The following is a 25,730-nucleotide window of genomic DNA, read 5'->3' on the forward strand; positions in this document are numbered from 1 at the left end:
TAAGAAAATATCTCTGTGAAGCAGAGACACTCCCTAAGGACACCAAAGCAGAACTTGCCAGCCCTGAAATAACCAGCTCACACGGCACTTCTCTGGACTCTTAGGAGCAACAGTACACACGCATCCCAAGACAGGGAGACAGGCACACAGCCCATCACGCCAGCACAGGGCAGGGTGTGCGCTTTTCCCTCACCGTGCTCTGCACAGCCGTTGAGATGGTCGAGAGCACCCCGAAAGGACCAGCCACTGGTGAGCGTTCGTTCTCACTGCCATCTGTTTCTCCTGAAATAGAGGGTGGTAAAGATGAAAGAAAGGATTGTTAATTGCTTTAATAGCAAATTTGTGTGTGTTTTTTTTTAATTAGACCTTGTTTCTCCACACAAAGCTTCAGGTCTTTCTGTATTTATTTTAAAACATCTGCCTATGTTAAAATAAAAGCTAGAGTAGACAGCTGTTTTCCACTTATTTCATTTCAAAAATAAAGTCAAGTCTTGAACAAACTAAAGACTGATATGCATTCAAGCTATCTACTGGATAATCTCAGAGACACAAACCTCTGGACAAGGGAAAACCATTCAGCACTGGGAAATAGACAAGCGGCTGTCCAGGGATGAGAGTACATGAATCTTCTCAGTTAATAAAATACTTTTATATTCCAAGTATATAGATCCAAGGAAGTACCTATCAGTGCTCTACTGATTACACAATATACACAAAACTACCTCTCCAAAGATCCAAACATAGAGCTATACAGCTAAAAGTAAGCTGTAACTCGCTGTGTCCTAGAAAACGATGCTCACCACCTGTCATCAAACAGACTGCATTACAAAGGTGGTTGTGCCTAAAAACAATCTGTTCCATTTTATTAACTTTAAAAATCCTGTAAGAGATCAACTTTGGGGGCTAAGAGGGTGTTGAATATGTGTTCATGTGTGTGTAGTACACATTTGCAGATATGTGGAGGCCAGAGGTTAACCTTGACTGTTCTTTAGGATAGCATTTTGTGAGACAGTTCCTCACTGGGACCTGGGACTCACTGATTAAGCTAGCTGACCATCAAGCCCCAGGCAGCTTCCTATCTCTGCCTTCCCAACAGTTAGCAGTATTAGAGTTTTTTTTCACATGGGTTCTGGGAGTGGACCTCAGGTCCTCATGCTATAACAAGCAGTTTACAGACTGAACTATCACCTGATTTGTGGGCTTCTGCTTCCAGTTACAATGTATTAACTGCTGTGGGACTTGCCCTCCTACCATGGCAGCTACAAAACTGCACAAGAGATTAGAAACTACTTTCAAAGTCAGGCAAGAAGATTTTGGATCAACAGAACAGAGAACTAAAGTGACTCCCATGGCTGAACTGGCTTGCTGTCCAGGAGAACTTTCCAAGTACCAAAAGGGAGGGAAAGACAGAGAGACAGGAGACAGCAAGAGTTGAGAGGAATCTGCAAGACTGGAGAGTATGGAGGCATCCCAGAATTCTCAGCTTCTACACACATATGTCTGAGTGCTTTTCCATAAATACTGCACTGCTCGGTTTTCAGTACATCGGCACAAGGAGACTCCCCAAGGCTGGAAAAAGAACCTGCTTTGGAGCTGTAAGCTAAACAATCCCATAGTTCACACTAAACTAAGAAACTTGACTTCCAACCTACCAAGCAGACTAAGCACCTGGGAAGTGGATTGAGCCCCCAGGAGAGCTGGGCCTGAAACAAACCCTTGGAGTAAAGGCTACTCCAGACTCAGTCTAAACAAACACACTACACAAAGCCTCAAATTCACAGGCAGAAGCCTGTGGGGCCATGTTTGTGTAACATGAGCTTGTCTCTGGCCATAATTAAACTGCATGCCATCAAGTGACCTAATTTTAATGCTAATCTAATTCTTACTCCAAGAAATTCCTAAGTGGAATAACTGGTGCCAGCTACTTTCTAGAGGTTGTGTTTGCCAGAATTCTATAAAGGTGGAGCTGGAGAAAACAGTCAGGTGGCATCAAGGGAAAATGATAGAAATAAACAACGAAAAGCAACAGTGAGAAACAATAAGGCCCCCAAGAGACAGAAGAAGTAAACATGGTTTTAAAACTCTGTTCTGGCCCCTGACCCTCTAGATCCATAGTGATAATAACTGTGCCCTTTGGGTCTGAGTGACTATAGGTTTTCCTTTGATCCAGACAGACCAGAATAAGGTTTCATCTTTACTTTAAAAAAAAAAATCCAAGTGAGAACTAAAAAGCTAACACAGTAAAATCTTTTTTGTCTTGCCACAACTTACTCAAACTTAGCTAATTCTTACTGATGATAAACTTAATTATGGCGGACAGAACACAGAACACTTCTCACATTCTATGCTCATGGCCTTATTATAAATGTTTACCAGTCCTCTGAATCACTTCATCCATGCAAAAGTGCAATAAAGAGACATATGAATGGTTTCAGGAGACACGGCCAGCACTCAAGATTCACGCCCTGTTCCTCACAGTCCCGAGTCACCCTGAGTGTCAAATGCTGAATTAGTATTATTACGAAGTGTTAGTGTTGAAAATGAACTGAAATGCCCATTTCCACCAAAACCCTGAGCACATGTGCTGACCTGCTGCTTGCTTGACTTCAGCTGAAATTTCAGTGGGGCTAGGAATTCCAAGAGAAGTCTCCGCCTTCTCGATGACATTTGAAATACCTTGTCCTAATGGGAAAGACAATTAACATTTGTGTGCTCTGTGTTGTTACTGAAACTGAAGAATCAATAAAACAAGCAAAAACCCAAGCCTGCAGTGTTTCTAAAATCATGGTCCCAAAGGCACATTATTTTAATAATATATGGATTCTTGTCATTATCTCCTTACCAAAAGACAAAAATCCCACTGACTTACCATCACTAAAGCGTAGGCTTAAACTAATCCCTAGGCTTCAGCTTCCTAACAGAGCAGAGCATGAGCACAGTGTACACAAAACCTAAGAAAATGACCAAGGGTCTTACCTACTGTGGCTACTGTAGCCGAGGCTGAGGAGAGCAGGGACTTGCCCCAGCTGCCCCAGTAGCCCCATCCAGTCTGAGGTGCATCTTTACAAACAGCCTCCTGGTTTTCCAGTGAGAGAGAAAACAAGACAAAGGAAACAGGGAAATTAGAGGAGACGCCAAAGAGCACAGACAAGCTATCGACTCAGTAGACAAGCACAACCGGGCAAATCCGTGACTTGGGTAAAAATCACCTGATTGACAGATAAATGCCATCAGCACATAAATACCCCGCAGCAAACACAATTACTGACAGAGGTATTTCTAGAACTCAGAAAGCTGTTACTTTATGGCTATTAAAAAAAAAAAAAAAAAAAAAAAGGAAGGGCCACAGTAAATTAGTACTACCATGTCCCTTTTAAGCCTTTTATTTTTAAATCCCACAATTTCAACAGATTGCTACTTTGGTTACAGTTTGTGTCACCTGGGCAGGAAGCTGAGAAGCCTCAAGGTCCCTGGAAAGAATGGGTTCTGGTCTTTTCCGAGTGGATGCTACAGGCTGAGATTTATTCTCTGGCTTCTCAGTTGGCTCACAGTTCCCATCTTGAAGGATCGGGCCTGCTTCAGTTACCGTTGGGGTCTCTGTAGCATCCTTATCTGACATGACTAGAACATCACCTGCTAAAACAAAAGCACAAGAATCTACTGATACCAGCTTCTTTAGTATAAACTATCTGCTTAATATTTTTGAGACTTCCAGATTCATATACTAGTACAAGATGAAGAGATCCTATATACCTTTGCCCACTCCCCTTAGCAGAAGCTAACATTGTTACAATTCACCAGTATCCTTCCAATTTTACATGTATCCATGTATACATTAGTTATACAAAATGTTACCACATACAGAGCTGATACAAAGTCCCTTGGTATCTGTAAGGAACTGGCGGCAAGAAGCCTACAGACAACAAATCCCAGGATTCAAGGCCACCCTGGGCTACAGGAGGTAGAATTGTCTAAAAAGAGAAACAGAACTCACACAAAGGTGATTCCAGCACTGGGAATCACAGACCTTTAATCCCAGCACTAGATAGGTGGATACAGGAGTGAGTGGCTGAGCAGAGAAAGGCATATAAGGAGGAGACAAGAGCTCATTGGAGTCTGAGGTTTGGTGGAGTCACAGTACAGTCTAGGCAGTCTGAGGATCTCCCCTTCACTGTAAGCATTGGTAGAGGTAAAAGGTCTCTCTAGTGGCTTACTGCTCTACTTCTCTGATCTTCAGCTTCAACCCCTATATCTGATGATGGGTTTTAATTAATTAAACCCAACTACAATTCATGCCACACTTAGGTCTCCAGGTAAGGCACAATCCACTCCTAAGGATCCCTGTGCCATCCTTTCTGTAGCCAACACTTCCCGCATTTCTTTCAACCTAGCACAACCAGCTACTGCTCTGTTCTCTGACGCCGAAATTTTCGAGTCGTATACATTGAAGCATAGAAAGTACCTCTGCAGTGACTTTTCACTCAGCCTAAGTCCCTACATTCCACCACGAGGCTATTCCTTTCATGAGGCTATTACACAACTAAAACAGTTTTCAAAGTTCATGTACAGGTTTTTATGTGAACATAAGCTTTTTCTCTGGAATAATCAACAAATACTTTATTAATAATATGGGTCATATGGCAAGTCCATGCTTCGTTTTATATGAAACATGGGTCATATAAGTCCATGCCTAGTTTTGTACGAAACATAGGTTATATGATAAGTCATTTCAAATGTTATTGCCATCTTTTCCAGAGCAGTACAAATAACCAAGAATTTCTGCATTCTGATCAGGTAATTTGAGCCACTTTTATAGGTAGTGGCAGCCCGCTGTGGCCTCTATGTAGCCTGCCCCCATGTGCCCCCAGTCACTACAGCAGACTTCTTTCCAGGGGCTGATTTACCATCTGAACAGTCTCTTCAGAGAAACATTTAGATATGTCTTTGGCACATTTTTCAGTTAGATTGCTTTGTCATTTTCTGTTGAGTTTTGAGAGCATATAATATCTACGTTCAATATCATCCCAGCCTAAAAGTTTATTTTCATTGTCTTATTTTGTTTCGCCTTTTGAGACAGGATCTCCCTCTTTGCTGGCCACTAGCTTATGGCAATCCTCCTGCCTCAAACTTCCAAGTACTGGAATTATAGATCAGAGGCAACACGCCTGGCTTTTTCATTACCTTCATGGGGTCTTCCACAAAGAAATTTTTTTCATTTTGATGAAGGCTGTTATCAGTCTTTCCTTTTACTAGCCTGTCCTTCAAAAATGTTATCATTAAGCATCCATTCTTGTTTCTGAGACTGTTTAAGCCATCAAGTAACACTGTGTCAAATCAGCTTTCTATTTTTTTTTTAAGATTCTTTATAAATATTCCAAACACTGTTTTGATAGTTAGGCCATCTGATGTAACCAAAGCATAATTAAATTCCACTTTTATTTCATTCATTCTGCTGTGTTTGGATCGAACTCAGAACCTCGCAAATGCTAAGGAAGAGCTCTACCACCTAAATACATCCTCCGGTCTCTCAGGTCAGCTCTGGAATAGCAACGTTACCCAATTCAATTCCTTCCGAAAGTACAGCTCTTTGGCAATTAAAGCCAGCATATAACTGATACTTCCACTGAGGGAAATACTAGTTCCCAGAATAACCAGTTATCACCAAAGATCACACACATACAACACACACCAGGTATGCTAACATTTTATTCGGGTGTGTACTAAGTACAGGACAAATCCAACTCATGCTGTCATCCTTCTGATGCACTAAAAAAGAAACTAACAAGGAAGGTAAGTGGGATACAGCACAATAATTGAAGCACACACACACACACACACACACACACAAAATAAAATACTCAGTGGTGCATGCCTTTAATCCCAGTACTTGGGAGGTAGTGGTGGGGAGACCTCTAAGAGTTTAAGGCCAGCCTGGTCTACATAGTGAGTTTTAGGACAGACAGAGCTACACAGTAAGACCCTGTCTCAAGCACACAGGCAGAAGAAATGTAAGGCCACTTCTGCCCCACTCAGTCCAGAGGCTGATCTAATAACAAGGCACCGACGTGCCTGCACAAGTTCAGAAGCTGTTCTTGCAGCTGTAGTTAAAATAAATAAATAAATAAATAAATAAATAAATAAATAAATAAATAAATAAATAAAATCCCAGCACTCAGGAGGCAGAGGCAGGCGGATCTCTGTGAGTTCCAGGCCAGCCTGGTCTACAAGAGCTAGTTGCAGGACAGGCACCAAAGCTACAGAGAGACTTTATCTAAGGGGCAAAAAAATATATCTTTTAACACTTTTTTCTCTTTTCTCCAGTTTTCAACATATGGTAAGTCCACAGATGTGCTATATGTAAGCAAATACACACGTTGCAAAAAATTAAGTGAATTTCATTTAATTTTATGGCACTAGAACATTACAAATTTGTAAACTCTGGTTGCCCCTATTCTTTCCCTTGCACAAATAAGATTTTAAGAAGCATTGAGGACATGCCAGGCTTTCAAGCTGAGCCAGGCGACGAGATTCTGTGTGTAGTGATGCCCGCCTCCCCGTCCCTGTAAACAAAATTAAACACATACCAGACGGACGGAATTATACTATTTAATGTTTGCCGGGCAGTCTGTGGTCAGTGTGCTTCCCTGATTGGAGGAGAAAGACCCAGATGACGGGAGAAGTCGAACGACAGAACACATTCGATGCACACGCGTCCCCACCGCATTACCCAGAGGCAGCGCGGCTGAGACCGGGGTCAGCGCCGCAGCCAGACCGCGCGACGAGGAGGCCGGGCGGCGGGCAGCGGCGGCTCCCGGGCTAACGAGGCCAGTCTCCAGTCTCCGCACCCGCACGCAGGTCCCACCCCCAGGCCTGACGTAAACAAGCTCCTCAGCCCCTGAGGCTGACGAAAACTCCCGGACACAGCCGGAAGCGCAGCAGCCCTCCAACCCGTGACCCCAGCGACCCCAGCCCTCGCCGCCCTCACACGGAAGCCCCGCAGACCCGACACTCCCCCTCACCGGGGCTACGGCCGCCAGCTCGCCACTCCGACGGTCACGGAAGTAGTCCTGACCTCCGTACGGAGGCGGGGTCGCCTCCAGGGAGTGCTTCCGGGTCAGGCATCCGCTGGGGCGGAAGGAGCTGACTCCGGTGAGGTGAGTGTTTATTCTACTCAGGTAGCGCCCTGAGAGATGGGGGATGCTTGGGGCTGGGCGCGGAAGGTGCAGAGATGCCCGCCGTCCGTGAAGGCCTGGGGTGGAGGTAGGGGTTCCGCCATGAAGTATTTACGGACTCCTAGAGAGGGCCAGCGACGCCCCCGGGAAAACAGTGAGGACCCTGTTAAGAGGATGGGGAAGGGAGCCCACAAACAAGTCAAAACAACGCCATCTAAGATGGTAGCTAAGTGCGTTATCGAAGTTTAAATGAGGTGACGGAGCGGAACTGAGTGAGGAAGTGGAAAGGAGGAAGGAGTAGAGCTCTGCCAGGAGAGAGAGGAGCAAAGGGGGACAACACGGAGGGAGGGAGGTAGAACAGAGACCTGGGCACTGAGTCCTTGTCGGGTCAGTGACAAGGAGTTCGATTTTTAATTTGGAACTCGGTGGGAAGTAATTAAAGGTTTCTAAGCAGGTGGGTGACGTCCTTTTGACTCATAATTTCAGGGTTGCTCTGCTTCCTTTGCCCCTGAGCTGTCGCCGACAGACAGAATCAGGAAAGCATTAAACACGATTTTGTAAAACTGGGGGCACCTAAAGCCTAAGGAAGCTAAGATTTGCTTTCAAGTGTCCAGATCTTGTGTGGTGTATAGCTCAGTGGTAGTGCGTTTACCTGTCATGTGCCAGGATTTGATCGCTAGCACCTAAAAACAAATAACAACAACAAAGGATCCAGGTTTTCTCCTTCTAGTCAGTCCCTTATATCAGTGTCCACATGTAATTACCACTTCCGGAAACCCTTCAACTATTTTCCTTTACTTTTGATGATAATTCTTTATATTTTGGTACCCTGGTGTTACCTGGGATCTTACTAAATGCCTCTTTCTTTGAAGTAGAATTGCAAGTTAAGGCTAGCCTTGGCTACATTGTGAGTTCTAGACTAGCCAGAGCTAAATAACTACATCCTGTCTCAAACAAAAGTGTCTGGTCAACAAATAAACTAAAAGTATAAAATGGATTGTTGTTGGAGGCCACTTGTTAGTTTCTGGCTGCTCAGCCCCGAAATAATCACACAGAAACCATATTATTTGCAATACTGTTTGGCCCAATTGCTAAAACGTATTTCTGGCTAACTCTTCTATCCTAAACTAGCCCATCTCCATTAATCAGTGTATCCCCACATGGCTGTGGCTCACCCACAAGATTCCTACGAAGGGGGGGCTGCATGACTTCTCCTGACTCTGCCTTCTTTCTCCCAGCATTCAATTTAGTTTCCCCCACCCAGCTAAGTTCTGCCTTGCTATAGGCCAAAGCCATTTCTTTTTTTTTCTTTTTTTTTTTTTTTTTTGCCATTTCTTTATTAAGCAATGGTATTCACAGAATACATAGGGGAATCTACATCAATGGATTTCTTCTGGTTTTCTTTTGTGAAGGAAAATATACAGAATAGGCGTGTGTCTTGGTCAGCTAGTAACTGTCTTTTCCATATTGTCATTAATAGAGCAACAATTGTAATTTTTTTGGTTTTGGGAATCCATTGCACTTGAACTTAACAAGATTTTTTTAAAGGTTTTTTCTTTTAATGTAGGTTACAACTACCAGTAATTTTCTTTTAGGAAATCAAAGTCACTCTCACAAAAATAGCTTATTTTAAAGTAGTAAGCTCATTAAATGATAACTGACATTTCTATAAAGAATATTTTCCAGTTGGAAGTGCTGGCAGGTGTCTGTAATCCCAACACTTGGGATGGAAATACAGGCGGGAGGAGGCATTCAAGTTTATCTTGGGGTGCAAATTTGAGATCAATCTGGACTATGAGAGATCTTTCCTCAAAAACAACAAAAATACAATTTCTCTAATGCTTGGCTTTCTAGAATACAGCTAGGGTCTGTTTTCCCCTATGTTCTCTTGAATATCATCTTTGTGTAGCCTTTAGAAAAATTCTGTCACATGTGAGCAGGGACATGAAACTGTCAGGGACACCCAGGATTCTCTGTTCCACAGGTGGGAATTGCTGAATTAATTGTCATGACAATTAACAGAACTGTAAGCTTGATTTGTAGATCAGTATAGCTGTAATGCGCATCTGAGAGAGGCCAGAACTCTACTTCTTCAACAAGCACCACAGGCTAATTTGGTATTTTCTCAAAGTTGAGTTTGCAAAGCCATTTTTAGATCAGATTCTCTGGAGTGCCATTCCTAAAGAAAATAAGCCAACAACAAAAGGCTGTTTCCTGCTCTTCAGATATCTTCATAAGCAGTTTTCAGAGCCTGAGAACAGGAAACTAGTTGGAAGTTTTTGAACGAACGCCTTTGCTCCTCCCAGATTGATGCTCATCTGAACTCCGTATGTTGCACCCTTCCCCAGAAAGTGGTCTCTGTCAAAGGCTGAGGTTTTTCAGACTGGCACACTTACCATTGTGGGCATCTGAACAGAGAGGCAGCTGAAGGGAAACTGCTGAGTCTTACTGAAATTTAGCTTTCAGGGTGCTAGAGACTAAAGAAACCCCGAATAAAGAGGTCGGGGGAGAGTTTGGGTAAGTAGGTTTCCTGAGTAACAGGAGATGAGGTTGCAGGCAGTCTTCATGGGAAGATGTCGCTGGGGAAGGGAAATGATAAGCAAAAAGCAACTAAAACCAGAACATTAAGTTGTAAGTTAGAGACAGTGGAGAGTAAGAGACACATAATTGAAGTTCACAGACTGGGAACATTGTACAGTTTTAGGCAAAGAAAGGGATCATGATGGAATCAGCCTCCAGATCCGGAAACTAAGAGTCCTAGAGCACATCTGAGCGAGCGATAGAGGTACAGCTAACGATCGTACAGCTTCAAGCAGTTTGTGCTTGTGTGCACTGCCGCCTACATATTCAACTTCTAGAGAGTTACAGCTGCTAGCTGGAGTTTTAAGCTTATCTCTTGGGTAGTGAAAAGTCCCCTAATAGAGTTTGTCTTTCTTTAAAAGGCGGTATTTGGGTAGATACAAAGACACAAGGAGTTAAATTGACTTAAGAGTGTGGTGCCCAGTGTTAGGAATATTCCTAAAAATGAGCTTCTCCGCCCACTGAAATAATCCTAATCAGATCAAATCAAACCAAATTAAAAGATATACAGGTTTAATTGGATGTATGTGCTCTCGGGTGGAGGGGGGGGACAGAAAGCCGACATGACCACCGAAGAGGAAGAGGGAAGACCACGTGATTATTTTCTGGGGAGCAGTTTAAATAACCTGTGGGAGTGGTCTTGACCTTTCCTGGGGAGGGGTCAAGGTTTGACGGGTTCAGGGAAGGGGGCTTCCAAAGATGGAGGCCAGGCTGGGATTAAATCCAGATGGGATAAAAGGATTGTGATCTGGGTAGTTACAGTTGACCTAACTGGGAAATATTTAAAAAGTATACTAATAACAACAGCATGTATTTATAATGTACCCACATTCATGCTTCCAGACATTCCAAGATGATTATTGCTAATAACCTCATTCAGTAGGTGTGAAAACAAAGACGTTTCCAGCCTGGGCTTCACCCAGAGCAAGGACTGAGTACTTGTCACTCCAGAACCCATTCTTCTAGCCTCTAAACTACATAATCCTATAATTTTGGCATTACAAAACTGTAAGGATTGTGTGGATACCCTCTAAGCTGTGTGTGTGGTGGACAAGTACGTCTGGGGTTACCAGGAGAGGTTGAATCTACTGAGATAAAGACCGGTGAGGTCTCGCTCAGTTTCAGACGGCAGAGAGAAGAAAATGGGGTGGAGAGGTCCTGGATCTAAGCTGGTTCACAGATATCCTGCCATCCACTCACAGTCACTGTTGCGACAGAAAGGATAAAAGTCAGAATGATGCTGGGACTTAAACTAAGCTCCAGAAAGGACGAACACAGATGTTTTTCATTGTGCCAGAAAATATGTTGACGTTTAAGTTGAGATTGCCCGTATGTCTGAAAGTAGTGTTGTGGGCTCCAGATACAACTGGAAATACAGACTAGAAACGTTTAAGTAATGGCCCGCAAAACAACCTCTTCAAATAAAATAACTTTAAAAATGTGTGTATGTATATGTACATATAGATATATAGATTTAGTGTGTATATATACATGTGTATATATATGTGTATATATATACGCACACATACATATTAGTATGTAGCAGGCAGTGTGTGTGCCATGATGCATGTTTGGAGGTCAGAGGACAACTTTGTAGAGTCAGTTCTCCCCTTGCACCTTTATTCCACCTTTATGTGGGTCCCAGGGTGGAACTCAGGTCTTCAGGCTTGCACAGTGGATGTCTCTACCCACTGGGCCATCTCTTTGGCCCCAGAACTAACTTTGTACTATCACAGATCCCCATGGCAACACTGGCGGTAAGCAGCACAACTGTGTTTGCTCTTTGCCGTGCATGGAGAACATGCAAGCTGCTCTCCATGTGCTTTCCTCCTTGCCAGCTCAGAATGCCACTTTGTCAACTGTGTGGCGATCTGTAGGAGCGCCTCCACTTTGTCAACTGTGTGGCAGCCTGTAGGAGCGCCTCCACTTTGCACATGTGACTAAAGGCAGAGCAGAGCGGATGCGCTGTAAACACAGCAAGGAGCGGTTAATTCTGGAGAGTAAGACATTAGTATCCTGCTGTAATTGGAGTGGAAACATTGCCATCTGAGCACCAGTGCCCTCCCCCTTGACTGATCCCAGAATGATTTCTGCAAACGGCAGCTTCCTCAGCCAACTTAATACCGAGCCCCCAGAACGGAAGTCAGCCACATTGCTTCCTTGTTTGCTTCTGTTGAAAATCAGAGCCGAAGGGAAATATTTCTTTGCTCAAAGTTGGCAGGAACAGCAGCCAAGCAGTCTGCCATGACAGTGAAGGCTCACTTCCTGACTTTTAAAATAATACTCAATATTCAGAATGATTTTCTAGGGTAAAATCATCTACATTTCTGCTTATTCATGATCCTAACGTGTCAGCTGCTACACTGAGAATAACAGGCATGGTGTTGGAAGTGCCAAATTTAAAAGTGGGTCACACTCTGTGAAATTCATGAACGCTCTGCTCTCTTGCTTTCGCAGCACAGTTGCACTCCCTTCAGCTCTGCTCATGGCATCGTGGGGGGGGGGGGCATGTGTGTGTGTATGTATGTGTGTGTGTGTGGTTAGCCATTCCTACCCCCTCCCCAGCTTCTCAACTAGTGTACGGGATAGAATCTGACTCACCTGAGCTGCACCCGAAGCATTGGCTGCTTCAGTCTATATGAGATGAGTTCTCGATTTAACTGATGTAAAGTCAGGCTGTGAGTTGAGCAGCAACAGTTGCTAACCTCCATCATCACTGCTGAGGACAAGGAATGGTCACTGGATGAGGTTCTGGTTGCAGGTAGCAGAAACCACTGAAGCTAGCTTAAGGTATCATATGAAGAAGTCATGAGTGTCTGAACCTTCACCCCCTCTGCTCTCAGACTTTTGTCACTGTTGTCTCCAGCTGCTTAACGTCCCCCACCTGCAGGTGGGTTCTGTTTCTTGATGGCTGACATCAGAAGGCCTTAGGATGCCTGTGGCTGGTCTGAAGTGGCTGGTGCTGACTGGACACTCAAGAGTGTTGTTGTATCCAGTTTTCTCCTGGCATGAAGTCAGGTTCAGGCTGCTGTGCTCCCTTTGGCATAGGACCAACTTCAGGGTGACTGTAGTGTCTCTAGAGCCTGTTTTGAAGGGGTTTGTGAACCTCCGGCCCATGCAAATGGCTATGTCAGTATAAAACAAAGACTACAAGTATGGGCCACAGGGCAATTTCTCAAAACATCTCTAGATGTGTAGTGATAAGAGCGGCGGGGCTGCGTCCCCAGCACCCCGGCCACCTGGCTAGCTTATGCCCGAAATAACAACACACAAACTGTATTCATTTAAGCACTGCTTGGCCCATTTCTATCTAACCTCTTCTAGGCTAATTCTCACATATTAATCTAGCCCATTTCTAATAATGTGTGTAAGCACCCCAAGGTGCGCTTACCGGGAAGATTCTAGCCTGCGTCCATCCTGAGTCGGAGCTTCATCACGTGTGCCTCAGAGAGCAGAGCTATCGTGTCTCTGAGCTCACTTCCTCTTCCTCCCAGCATTCTGTTCTGTTTACTCCACCTACCTATGTTCTAACCAATAAAATGGGCCAAGCCAGTTTCTTTATTAGCCAATGACCTTCCTCCATCATAGATGCAATGGTTCTCAAATTCCAAATGCTTTGACCCTTTAATTGTTGTTTTATTCGCTTTTGGGGGCCCACCTCAGCTTCCAAATAAATCACACACAGAGGCTTATTCTTAGTTATAAATGCCCGGCCTTACCTTGGCTTGTTTCTTGCCAGCTTTTCTTAAATTAACCTCTCTACCTTCTGCCTCTAGGCTTTTACCTTTCTCTTCTGTATATCCTACTTTCCACTCTTACTCTGTGGCTGGCTGGCTAGCTGGCCCCTAGTGTTCTTCTCTCCTTGTTCTCTCAGTACTCCTTCTCTTCCTCATTTCTCCTTCTGTCTATTCTCTCTGCCTGCCAGCCCTGCCTTTCCTTGCTGCTAACTCGCTATTGGCCATTCAGCTCTTTATTACACCATCAGGTGTTTTAGACAGGCAAAGAATCACAGCTTCAGGGGCTGGAGAGATGGCTCAGAGGTTAAGAGCACTGGCTGCTCATCCAGAGGTCCTGAGTTCAATTTCCAGCAACCACATAGTGGCTCACAACCATCTGTAATGAGATCCGGTGCCCTCTTCTGGCATGTGGGCATACATGGAGGCAAAATGTTGCATACATAATAAATAAATCTTTAAAAAAAAAAAAAAGAATCACAGCTTCACAGAATTAAACAAATGCAGCATAAACAAAAGAAACACACCTTAAAATACTATTCCACAACATTTTTATACAGTTCCTCATGTTGTGGGTGACCCCCATCATAAAATTGTTTTTATTGCAACATCGTAACTAGTTTTACTAATGTTATGAATTATAATGTAACTACCTGATATATAGGATATCTGATATGCAAACCCCTATGAAAGGAGTGTTCAAACTGCTGCTGTAGTGTAAAGAGAATAATTGACCAGGCGGTGGTGGCACATGCCTTTAATCCCAGCATTCAGGAGGCAGAGACAGGCAGATCTCTGTGAGTTCAAGGCCAGCCTGTTTTACAGAGTTAAGTTCCAGGACAGCCAGGCCTGTTACACAGAGAAACCCTGTCTCAAAGGAACAAGGTGGGGGTGGGGGGAATTGGAGATGGATGAAAACAAGGATCACAGCTGTGCTTCTGTTAGTTTTACAAGGCTTAATCTTCTTTCTTTTACCTAACCATTTCCCCCTATTTGCTTCCTTGTTTGCAAGGTTGGCCTTAATGATTTGTGGTTTTAATTTTGAATAAAATCAAATAAGGATGTTTATTGCTTTAAGAAAAAGAAAAGTCATTGGTACCAGGCAGTTCTGTCAGAGCCCAAACAGCATGTATGAGCCTCTTCTCTTCCTCCTCCATCTTTTCTTCATCCCTCTTGTCCTGCCCTCAGCTTTCCATTGTAGGAAGACTGAACCAACCCCTGGATGCCCGCTCTTCTCAAATAATCCCAAATGTCTCCACCCTGAATCCCAAGAACAAAGGTTTCAGTTAGCTTACTTAACTAAAGGGTTGACTATAGGGGCCATATTATATAGGCCCATATTTTTACATTGTGTGGCAGCCAGAATTTTAGGCCACAATTTATATCTACCATACAGAAGGTGGTCACCTAACCTTATGAGACAAACTGACATCCTAAACAAAGGGTCAGGTTATGCTAATGCTCTTTTGCTCCTTTGTAAGTTGGGAGGTCGGCTGGGAAAGAAGTGTTAATTTAGTCTACATGACAGAGCAGGCATCCAGAGCAGCCATAGATAGGAAGACGTGACAAAATGGGCATGGGAAGGTGTGGAAGTGACCTTTTCAGCGGCGACTTTTTTCAGGATGTAAACTCAGGATTTCATAAAGGATTTCTAAAAACTCCCTCTCGATAAACTCATATGACTTGTGTCTCTATTCCCACACCTCCACACTGGTCTGAGAAATAATTTAGGCCGGGCTGGCCCTGGACCACAACAGTTGACCCAGGCAGACAGAAGCAGGACTTAAAAGGAGAACCCACAGGATAAGTGGATCATAAAGAAGCTTCCTTGCCCCAAATGTAGGGCACAGGTAATGTGACATATAGGTAATTTTGACTCACTCCAGAATTATTGCCACCTGCTTCAGGCTCAGAGATGGACACCCACTGTCTCTGTGGTCTGTGGCGAGGACTGCTGTGGCTTCAATCTCAAGGCCAGTCATTGCCCAATATTGTGTGTCAGAGGAAGGTCTGTTGCCAGGCTGTGTGCTCTCGATGCCCATTCCACAAGTGAGCCATGTGACGACTCTAGTCTTTGATCTCTTCGATTCTTGTTGTTGAACATGAATCTCCTTTACTTACCCTAGCTATTGTAATCCCCGAGTCTATCTGTGATTTCATATCAGAATCAAGAACCCAACCCAGTCTCCCTGAGAGTGAGGCCCCAGCATTCTCTGCCTCCTGAGTTTGGTCATGAGATGTACTTGTCATTACAGCTTGTGGCTCTCTCCTGTACACCCCTCTGCTCTTTGCTTGTGCCCTGGCCTTCTACCTGAGCAGTTGTTTTTGATCTGCCCATCCCTCGGATCTACTGCACTGTTTACTCTCTTGGGGAGGCAGTGAGTATAGCTCCCCATTCTGCGTCCTCCTGCATTTCCCCCTTGGGGAGCACCAAGCACAATGTATGTCCTCAGCAGGAATGTGGCTAGATGAGAAGGGGGTCCCCAAGCTGAAACTCAGTGTTGGTGAAGGCAGGGAGGAAGGCGGTGCAGGGTAGGGGTGAAGCAGAAGTGGTACAGGTTCATCTGAATCAAACTTTGAAATGCCATTCACTCCGCTGCCATATTTTTTACTATTTACTAAAACAAAACCTTTAAATCCACTCATGTAGGTGATTTTATCCACCGAAGTGGTTGGTATACAGTTTCCCTTTAAAATAAATACACAAAAAGAAAATGATTCAGATGAACCTGGGGGACTCCCTGTCAAAGTCCCGGGGAAAGCTTGGAACTCTTGCCGGGAGAACTGCTAGTGTAGAAAGAGGACAAAGTCATGCCTGTCAGATATTGCTCATCTTCAGTGACCAAGAGTTAGAAGCTTATCCTAGCACAGAGCCTGGCCTGGTCCTCGTCAGTGTTTGTGCTGTCTCCTCAGTTATTCGACCAGACTCTCCCATTACCTTCTGGCATAATCCGACCCAACACGTCATCACTGCGAAGTCTATAAATTAAGCTAAATCATTTATTAAGTGCCCAAAGCTGTTTCTGTCAGTGTCATTTTAGTAGGCTTTTTAGGAGGAAATGGAAGGAAACACATTTAATCTATCCTGTAGAGTCAAAGTCTGAAGTTTTTGTTTTATTTTAATAGTCTATCCTTAAATTTTAAAGTTTGAGATTTTTTTATTGTCATTATTCATCCAGTCTTTCAAGACCTTAATGAAAATTAAATGACATTTTAAACTTGTAATTCAGACTTGAAGGGTTTAATGACAATATACAATGACCCATTGGTTTTTATGTTCTGGATTAAGTAGCCTACCTGTAAGTATAAACGTAGATAATGTCATCTCCAAATCTAATTACCTTGGACTTTGACAAGAAATAAAGCAGTCTCGCCACATATTTATAGAAGTGTAAATTGACATTTTCCTTGCAACCTGGTGGTTTAAAGTGGGGAATCAAATTAGCTAGAAGAAAATCATAAACACCTGGACTCAGGCTAGACTTTTACTTTGCTTTTTAGTCATAGTTTATTCTTCTTCCAAATCTAATAGTCTTTCCTTGTAGTAGTATATTGTTTCTACCAACTATACACTCAAGATAGCAATTTTGTTAGACTTCATCCTCAAAATTTGTTAATTGTACATGCCATTAAATATTCTGTTTTGTCTCTTAGTTGTAAAGAAGATAATTTTTTTGTACAGCATTCTGAGAGGGAGATGTATAGACTCAAGAGTCAATAGGTCACACAGTTTTTTGTTTTTTTTTTTTCCTAACAAAGCCAGATTCTACCTCAGATGTCCCTGAATTATTTATTTAAGCCGTGTATGTAGTTGGATCACATGAATTCTGATCCCCATGGTAGTGAATCAGACATATCAGTTGCTTTACATACTGATATAGCATATGGTTGTGGTGCAGGTTGAAATAAAAGATTGTTAAACTATATTTCAGCTCTCATTGACTCCTTGTTGCATAGAAACTTTGCAAGTGAAAGGGAATCTCAGCGTTTAGAACCAGAGGTATCCTTAGAGAGTCTCTCATCCTTCCCTTCAGAGGGCAGGTGAGAAAGTGGAAGCCCAGAGAAAGCTGCTTGTCAAGATGGGGGCCCTGGCAACAAGGTTTGACTGGGATGGAAGTCTGCTGGTGCCTGGCTCAGCACTGTTTCTCCACCTCTGTGAGATGATGTCAGCGCTGGTTACTGAATTGGTTTCATGTCTATTCATTTCTGGGGCATGCAGTTTTATTCCATGATGGCTTGTTGAAGGAGCGACAGGGCTGCGTCCCCGGCACCTGGCTGCCCGCATGGCTAGCTTATGCCCGAAATAATTACACAGAAACTGTATTCTTTTAAACACTGCCTGGCCCGTTATCTGTAGCCTCTTGTTGGCTAGCTCTTACATATTAATCTAACCCATTTCTAATAATCTGTGTAGCCCACGAGGTGGCTTACCAGAGAAGATCTTAACCTGCGTCTGTCTGGAGTGGGAGAATCATGGTGACTCCTTGACTCAGCTTCTTTCTCCCAGCATCCTGTTCTGTTTTCTCCACCTACCTAAGGGTTGGCCTATCAAATGGGCCTAGGCAGTTTCTTTATTAATAAGAAATCACTCCCACATCAATGGCTCTCGATTTAAACACTATGTGGCTTTCTTTTAGGCTGGCCTCCACATTCCTTTTAATTGTGAAAGCCTCAGAACACTCTTGGACCACTTCTTCGGAAAACTTTTCTACTGGCAGCAAGTCATTCACTGTGATCCTGTTCAGCATAGCCACATTTGAGTTTTCCAAGTCTAAAGAAGACTGCTTTTGGTTTTCCCATGAAGCTGCATCATTGTCTGTCCATCTTAGTGGTGGTCACTCTCCTGCCAGCTGCCATGGTTTTGGGAGATGTGGGAGCAAATCATAGTTCCCACAATGCATCATTTCTCCCGAGCTTTGAACTCCCAGCACGTTCCTACTCTAGTGATGATGTCATCATAGCCAAAGAGGGAACAAACGTTTCCCTGGAGTGTCTTCTCACAATGGATCAGTATGGCGATGTCCACTGGTACAACTCAAAAGGACGGCGGCTACACGGCAGAGGTAATCCTATAAGTTGTAGTCAGCCAGGTGACTCAACCCTGCTCTGGGGGTTAGGACATGCTGAGCAAGAATTCTCCAAGATAAGACGTCAAGGAGACTGCTTCAAAGGGGGTTAGAGATGCATTTCAGTGGTTGAGCACTTTCCTAGATGCACAGAGCTCTGGGTTTGATCCTGGGGTTGGCGAGGGGATAAGGTCTGAAGTATTATACCTATCAAAAAGAACAAAACAGGGGCTGGAGAGATGGCTCAGTGGTTAAGAGCATTGCCTGCTCTTCCAAAGGTCCGGAGTTCAATTCCCAGCAACCACATGGTGGCTCACAACCATCTGTAAAGAGGTCTGGCGCCCTCTTCTGGCCTTCAGGCATACACACAGACAGAATATTGTATACATAATAAATAAATAAATAAAATATTTTAAAAAAAAAGAACAAAACAATTATAATCCTTGAGCAAAAAAGGATAGGTATAAGTTTATAAGATGGTCCTATGACAGTAAGCTACTTTCCATCCTGTTGAGTTTTCCTTATACTTCTTTTGTTCATTTGTTTTGTTTTGGGCAAAGCATTATTGTTCAGGTTCACCAGGCACTCTGTAGCCAAGAATGACTTTGAATTCCATAAAATCCTGCCTCTGACTTCCTAGTCCTGGGATTATTATCATGCCCCATCATGCCCACCTTCAGCTTTGTTTTTTTAATTTAACTTTAATTTGCTTGAAAGCAAAGTTTGTCTTCTAATCTTTATTCCTCTTATAAGAATTGCACAGTGGTTCGAGACCAGCCTGGTCTACAGAGCTAGTTCCAGGACAGGCTCCAAAGCCACAGAGAAACCCTGTCTCGAAAAAAAGAATTGCACAGTAACGAGTCGTCAAGGTAGCTCAATAAGTAAGGCACTTACCATCAAGTCTGGCAACCTTATACCCACATCATAGAGATAGCAAACCAACTTCCACAAGTTGTCTTCTGATGTCCACACCTATATACTGGTATGTGGACCATATGTACATCATACACATACACACACACACTACATATATATTAAAAAAAATTGTACACTGATAATCTAGTCAACGTTTACTTTTTGTTGGGCTTTTATTCTTTGTATGGATTTGATTGATGCACATTTTAACTAGACTAATTCTTTCACTAGTGTTCTGTTAGATCTTTGAGTACCTGAGGCAGTGCCTTAGTGGTTAAGAGCACAGGCTACTCTTCCAAGAGACTCAGCATCCATTTGGCAACTCACAACTATCTGTAACTTGAATTTCAGGGGACCAGATGCCCTTTTATGGTCTCTACAGGCATTGAGGCACTCATGTGGTACATAGACATATATGCAGGCAAAACATGTATATACATAAAATAAAAATAAATCTTTAAAACAACAAGAAGGAAGGAAGGAAGGAAGGAAGGAAGGAAGGAAGGAAGGAAGGAAGGAAGGAAGGAAGGAAGGAAGGAAGGAAGGAAGGAATAGTGGGGCATCACAGCATTCAGGAGGCAGAGACAGGCAGATCTTTGAGTTCAAGGCCAGTCTGGTCTACAAAATGAGTTCCAAGACAGGCAGGGCTACACAAAGAAACCCTGTCTTTAAAAAAAAAAAAAAGTTTGTGATAAATACTTGAGTTACAAAGTACCTCAAAGGGAAGTTACCATGAAACCAAAATGATGGAGAAGTCTCCCCATCAGCTAACCTTTCAGGAAACACTCTTGAAACATAGAAGGGGACAGATGCTCTCTCCATCTCAGGTACCCATTTGCTGAGCAGTGGAGTATGTCTCGCTGCTCAGTCCTCACCTAGCAAACACAGGTTGGCTCTCCAACACCACACACTGGAAGTATAGTTGCCTTAGTCTCTTTCCCGTGCTATAGTAAAAACCGTGACAGAAGGTGCTTGGGAGGAAAGGGTTTGTTATAGTCCGCAGTTCCAGGTTACAGTCTGTTGTTGCAGGGAAGCCAGTGGCAGTAACTCAGAACAACTGCTTACATGACAGCCATAGTCAAGAGGCAGGGAGCAGTGAAAGCATGCTGCTGCTCAGCTCAGTGCCACAGGTCATCAGCCTTGGTGAGCAGTGCCTTTACCCAGTGAACTCTCTCTCTCCGGCCCTATGCTAGGAGTGTTTTTAAATAACTTTGGTACATTGTCATATGAGTTCATGATGGAAAATAAGCAACATTTCAATCAAGATAGAAGCCCATAGCCCATTACCCATAAATAAGCATGTCTATACTTCTGAGACATGTCCATCTCATGTATGAAAATGTATAGGCCACAGCATGGTGTAGACTCACACACATGGATGAGCATGTCTTTGAAAGACTGATCATTTGGGTCTATATGGATGATTGGTGTCTGGCTATGAGAAGGAAATACTGGCCTTAGGATGGATGGTCAGGAAGATCAATCTTCATTACTTGTTTTATGCTGATAGAATCCTAGTCAGACATGACAGTCTGCTTTTTTTTTCTTCCTTTCTTTCTATTTTTTAGCATGATTGAAACAGTAGAGTCTAACAGACAAGCTACGATAGTTTTATGAAAAGGTGAATATTGGCAAAGCAGTTGATCTTTTCTGTAATTTTTTTTTCTGTTTCTGTTGGATTTATTAGATGGAAAATGGTTGGTTTCTGACAACTTCCTAAATATCACCAATGTAGCCTTTGATGACCGTGGGCTCTATACATGTATCGTCACCTCTCCAACTCATGCCTCCTACTCAATCACCCTCCGTGTGATCTTCACCTCTGGGGACATGAGTGTCTACTACATGGTTGTCTGCCTGATCGCCTTCACAATCACACTCATCCTGAATGTCACTCGGCTGTGCCTGATGAGCACCCATCTCCGAAAGACCGAGAAGGCCATCAATGAGTTCTTCAGGACTGAGGGGGCTGAAAAGCTCCAGAAGGCCTTTGAGATAGCAAAGCGCATCCCCATCATCACCTCAGCCAAAACCCTGGAGCTTGCCAAGGTCACCCAGTTTAAGACCATGGAGTTTGCCCGCTACATTGAAGAACTGGCCAGAAGTGTCCCTCTCCCACCCCTCATTCTGAACTGTCGGGCCTTTGTTGAGGAAATGTTTGAGGCTGTGCGAGTGGATGACCCTGATGACATGGGAGAGAGAATTAAGGAGAGGCCAGCCTTGGACGCTCAAGGTGGCATCTATGTGATTAACCCAGAGCTGGGACGCAGTAACTCACCTGGTGGGGATTCCGATGACGGCTCTCTAAGTGAGCAAGGCCAGGAGATAGCAGTGCAGGTGTCTGTCCACCCTCAGTCAGAGACCAAAAGTATTGGGACAGATTCTCAAGACAGCAGCAATTTCAGCACATCCGATGAGCCTGCACCTGCTGAGGGCAGCACTCACTGCTGAGTGACAACTGACAGCTTGCCCAGTGCTCAGGAAAGGAGCCTGCTATGAGGAATAGCATTAGTATAAGATGACCAGGGTCCTCTCTTTAACCTTAAGCACACCAGACTATGAATTGCCAAATTGTGAAAAGGCAATGTTTTTCTGATATTTGGTCATTTTCTTTAAGGTTGCTGGAGTGATGTGTGCTAAGACTGAAAACTACCTGAGCTGTTAACACAGTGAGGCTTCTTTTCTGGTTACAGTTTTTCTTTGGCTCGTGTGTGACACATCAAAGAAATGAGGGATTTGTTCTCAGCGAGTCGTGTCTGGCCCAACACTTCCTAACTGTCGCACCTGTGAGTCAGCCTTGCACTAGACCCTTGGTCCCTCTCTTGAGACTTTATTCTGCACTGTAGCTGTCTACACCAGTGCCACACGTGGAGATGCCCTGCCCTGAGGAGTGAACAGCCCCATGTGCTGGGCCAGATCTTTTCAGAGAACACTACTGTGTTAACACACGTCCTGAGAGTAAATTGCCATTAGAAAACCATTCTCACTGGGTGTGGTAGCACACACCTTCAATCCTAGCACTCAGGAAGGCAGAAACAAGCCGATCCCTGAGTTCAAGGCCAGCCTGGTTTATGGAGTGAGTTCCAGAACAGTTTTTAGAGATACCCAGTCTCCAAAAACAGAAGAAGAAAACAAGAAGAAAAGAAAAAACATTCTCAGTGAGAAATGTATCCTTCTTGGGAGTACATCCTGTCTTTAGCTTACTAAGACCTTTAGTCCAGTGAGGCTGGCCTCAGTGTCCCCAAGGAAGAATGTTTTCAGTGTTTTGTGAGCAAGAATGATGTCAAGTCATCTCTTTCAAATCATTCATTTTGATACTTCTTAATATTGTCTCGGGCTTCCTTCCTCTTCTTAAAAGTACTGAATTCCCAAACAAGCTCTGTTTGGGTTGAGAACTGAAGAATCCACTTTAGAGCAAGCTCGGCAACACTCCTGCCCTCTGTGGTCCTCAACCTGGTGCTAAAGGTGATACACCTATTCTAGTCTCACTGAAACTCATCATTGCTGGAGTTTTTCTTCTTTGAATGCGTCCTTTTGAACGAGGGCTGTCGTTGTAGCCTTTCTAGAGCACTTACCTGAACTCAGATGAGATCACTGTATTCAGTGAGTTATTGTATTAAAACAGATAATCCAGCCGTAAGGGGGGAAGTGACAGAGAGTGCCACCTGGCTCATCTGGGCACAGTGAGCACTGAAGCTGCCACTTTCCGCCTGGCCAAGAATGACAGGACTGATTATAAGTAATCTTCACAATCATCTCCTCGGCTGCAGGAAGCTCTTGTAGAATTTTAACATCGTGGCCGGGGAGCTCAGTGAGATGCTTCTCTTCGTTTGGCTTCTAGTTGTGGAAGCCCTGCTTGAGCTAGAAGGTCCTGAGGGAATGTGCAGAGGGGATGTTCGTCGGAATTGAATTTGAAGTGTCAAACAAGCAGAGGATAACAGGAAATTGACATTGTAACAGTGAACTCAGTGCCTGCCTTTGTCCAGGCTTATCAAATATGACGCCTCTGCCCTGGACAGAGTGAACGAATCAGTGTGCAGTGTGATCAGCTGGCATATGGATAATATGGTAATGCTGCCTTTTCTATCTCTCAGGCTGTTTCCATGGAAACCTCCAGAGCCAAACAAAAGCTACCAATCATTTAACCAAAAAGCTTGCCTTGGCTCAGAGATGTGTCTTTCTTTAAGGAAAGCTGTTTTTGTACATTTGGCTGTAGAACAAGGGCTCTTGAACATACCCTAAATTATAGAACATGTTTTCCCTTCTTACACAGTTCTCTGGACAAATTAAAATTTTTAAGAATCTCTTTTGTGGGGTCACAGTCTCCTGAATGTCCCTCAGATCTGCAGTCCCTTACCTGATAAAACAGGTTTGGGATCTCTTCTTACAATGAAGTTTGTTGCCTTAAATACTGGTTCTACACCACATGTTCCTAGAAGGGACATTAATGTCTTGAACTTTAATTTAATGACCAGAGTTTAAGAAAATAGTACTTTGCAAAAATGGAAAATACCAAAACAATTGGGTAAATTCTCATATTTCATGCAGGCCACTCTACTGTAGGCTGGGCCAGTTGTCATGGAAACATAAAACAGGCACTGGGTGTGGTGGGACACACCTGCAACCCCAGTGCCTGGGAGGCAGGGGCAGGAGAATTGCAAATTCTAAGCCAGCCTGAGCTATCTAACAAGACCCAGGCACCATAAACTAACCAGTGGGCATGCAGTTGGGGATGGGGTCCATTTCCCTACATGCACTAAGCCTGGACTTGATCCCACCAGCAGTGGTAACCTACCTGGTGGCCAAAGCTACTGCCCTGCTTTGAGCCTTCCTTCTGAGTTCCATCACCACAAGGTAGGTCAAAGCCAGGAGGCGTGGCAGACTAGTAAAGCTGGTTTTCAGAGCGAAGGGGACATTTGTTAATGTGTCCCGTGTCTAATCAAACAGATGGACTCAGCACAGACTCGTCTGTCTGTAAACCTTCGCTGTTGTTACCAGCTGGTGTCAGTATCTTTCTGTCTGGCTGAATTTTATAGGTTAGATTTTTTTTTAATGCCTTTGAGCACAAACTGTGTCTAAAATAAGTCTGTCACCATATTGTGAATTTTGTATTGTCATTTAATGAACTTCAGCGTTCGTACAGAATTAATAGTTGTGATTCCATCATCTTCATGTCTTTCCACACGTGCACTCTTTGAGTTGATGCCCTGTTGTCTATAGCAGTTTGGTAACCCCAATCCTCAAAGCCGTATTTATTATGATTTAAAATTTTTTTATGAAGCAGATCTTGCCATATTGTTCAACCTGGCTTCAGATTTTATCCTCCAGTCCCAGCCTCCTGTGCTGTGCTGGCCTTCATCTGCCTTTGTTGCAATTTGTAGTAGGCTGGCCTTGAACTTGAAATAATCCTCTTGCTTCTGTCTCCCAAACACTGTGGTTACAATTTATGTGCCACTGGACCTGACTTTCCGGCTTGATTCTTGAGTCAGGCCCAGTCCACTACACACAGGTATATTTCCTGTCCACTACACAGTGATATAAACATGATCAGAACTGCTGCCCGAGGGACAGTTGTGAGAAGCCCCTTCTGCTACTTTGCCTCCTTTCCACACGCTTAAGGTCAGTTCCCATCCACATGCCACTTCCTCTTCAGTTCCCGAACCTCAAGAGCGCTTGGACCAATGCTTTCTTTCTCTATACCTTGCATGTGGTTTCACCCTACAGCAGACTAAGCTGGGTCCCTGACCATCCCAGGAGGCTTCATGCTTGCTGTCTAGAGCCCAGCTCAGCGCAGTGCTGGCTTCATCCCCACACCAGTGATTGCACCTCTAGTGTATTCTCTTTCCAGAGCCACATCTTCTCCCCTGGGCAGGAGCGTGACAACACTCAGCCTCATGAAAACTTCGGGTGCTTATGGATTTGTCTCACTAAGGAAATGAGTGTTGTTTGATAGTACTTGTGTCTCAGCCGTTATTTTAATAAAAACTTGAATTAAAAAGTCAGAGTTGAATGTTGTACATTAAATGGAATGTTTGAGTCCACAGAGGAGGTTTCTTCTCATGGATGATCCAGTTTGCTCTCTTTTCAGAGGAGACGGACAAGCAAGGGCCACAAATGCAAGTGGATTCCCAAATTCTTCTAATCTCTTTCCAGAAGAGCTGCTGAAAACAGCTGGTCTGGAAAAGAAGTTTCCGCATTTGTCGAGGGGTTTGATATTCAATAGCGCTATTAGATTTGGTTTTCCTGAAGTCGTCTGCAGCTTG

At 43.8% G+C, this 25,730-nt stretch overlaps 2 protein-coding genes across 7 annotated transcripts in view; one reads left to right on the plus strand and one right to left on the minus strand.

The window, feature by feature from the left end:
- Fam114a2 (family with sequence similarity 114 member A2) overlaps positions 1-7,095 on the minus strand; it is a 30,663-nt gene extending 23,568 nt beyond the window's left edge. For 2 of the 5 annotated variants that reach the window (XR_007594548.1, XM_050157647.1), the window contains exons 1-6: positions 7,020-7,058; positions 6,585-6,644; positions 3,440-3,636; positions 2,977-3,076; positions 2,590-2,682; positions 194-282 (exon numbers count right to left, since the gene is read on the minus strand). Coding sequence is in view for 4 of the 5 variants with exons in the window: in XM_050157647.1 (XP_050013604.1) it covers positions 194-282; positions 2,590-2,682; positions 2,977-3,076; positions 3,440-3,619 (462 nt within the window). In the remaining variant the exon portion in view is untranslated. Of the gene's footprint in view, positions 1-193; positions 283-2,589; positions 2,683-2,976; positions 3,077-3,439; positions 3,637-6,584; positions 6,645-7,019 lie in introns of those variants that run through there. The other 3 variants (XM_050157649.1, XM_050157648.1, XM_050157650.1) reach the window with 3 other exon arrangements.
- Positions 7,017-25,469, plus strand: Mfap3 (microfibril associated protein 3). Of its 2 annotated transcripts, none has more exons than XM_050157651.1 (3): positions 7,017-7,154; positions 18,124-18,549; positions 21,155-25,469. In XM_050157651.1, the coding sequence occupies exons 2-3, from the start codon at positions 18,285-18,287 to the stop codon at positions 21,916-21,918; spliced, it is 1,029 nt and encodes a 342-aa protein (XP_050013608.1). In that variant the 5' UTR covers positions 7,017-7,154; positions 18,124-18,284; the 3' UTR covers positions 21,919-25,469. The 2 variants fall into 2 exon arrangements, with proteins under 2 accessions (XP_050013608.1, XP_050013609.1); XM_050157652.1 differs by lacking the exon at positions 7,017-7,154 and adding an exon at positions 7,209-7,260.
- The last annotated feature ends 261 nt before the right edge of the window (positions 25,470-25,730 follow it).

Source organism: Alexandromys fortis, unplaced genomic scaffold (assembly GCF_014885135.2).
Source record: "Alexandromys fortis isolate MF-2015 unplaced genomic scaffold, M_Fortis_MF-2015_v1.1 scaffold_103, whole genome shotgun sequence".
In the NCBI taxonomy this organism is placed as follows: domain Eukaryota; kingdom Metazoa; phylum Chordata; class Mammalia; order Rodentia; family Cricetidae; genus Alexandromys; species Alexandromys fortis.

Coding starts and splice junctions, on each gene's coding strand:
- Mfap3 (XM_050157651.1), top strand. CDS start 18,285: ATGAAGCTGCATCATTGTCTGTCCATCTTAGTGGTGGTCACTCTCCTG. Junction 18,550..21,154: donor ACGGCGGCTACACGGCAGAG/GTAATCCTATAA, acceptor TGGATTTATTAG/ATGGAAAATGGTTGGTTTCT.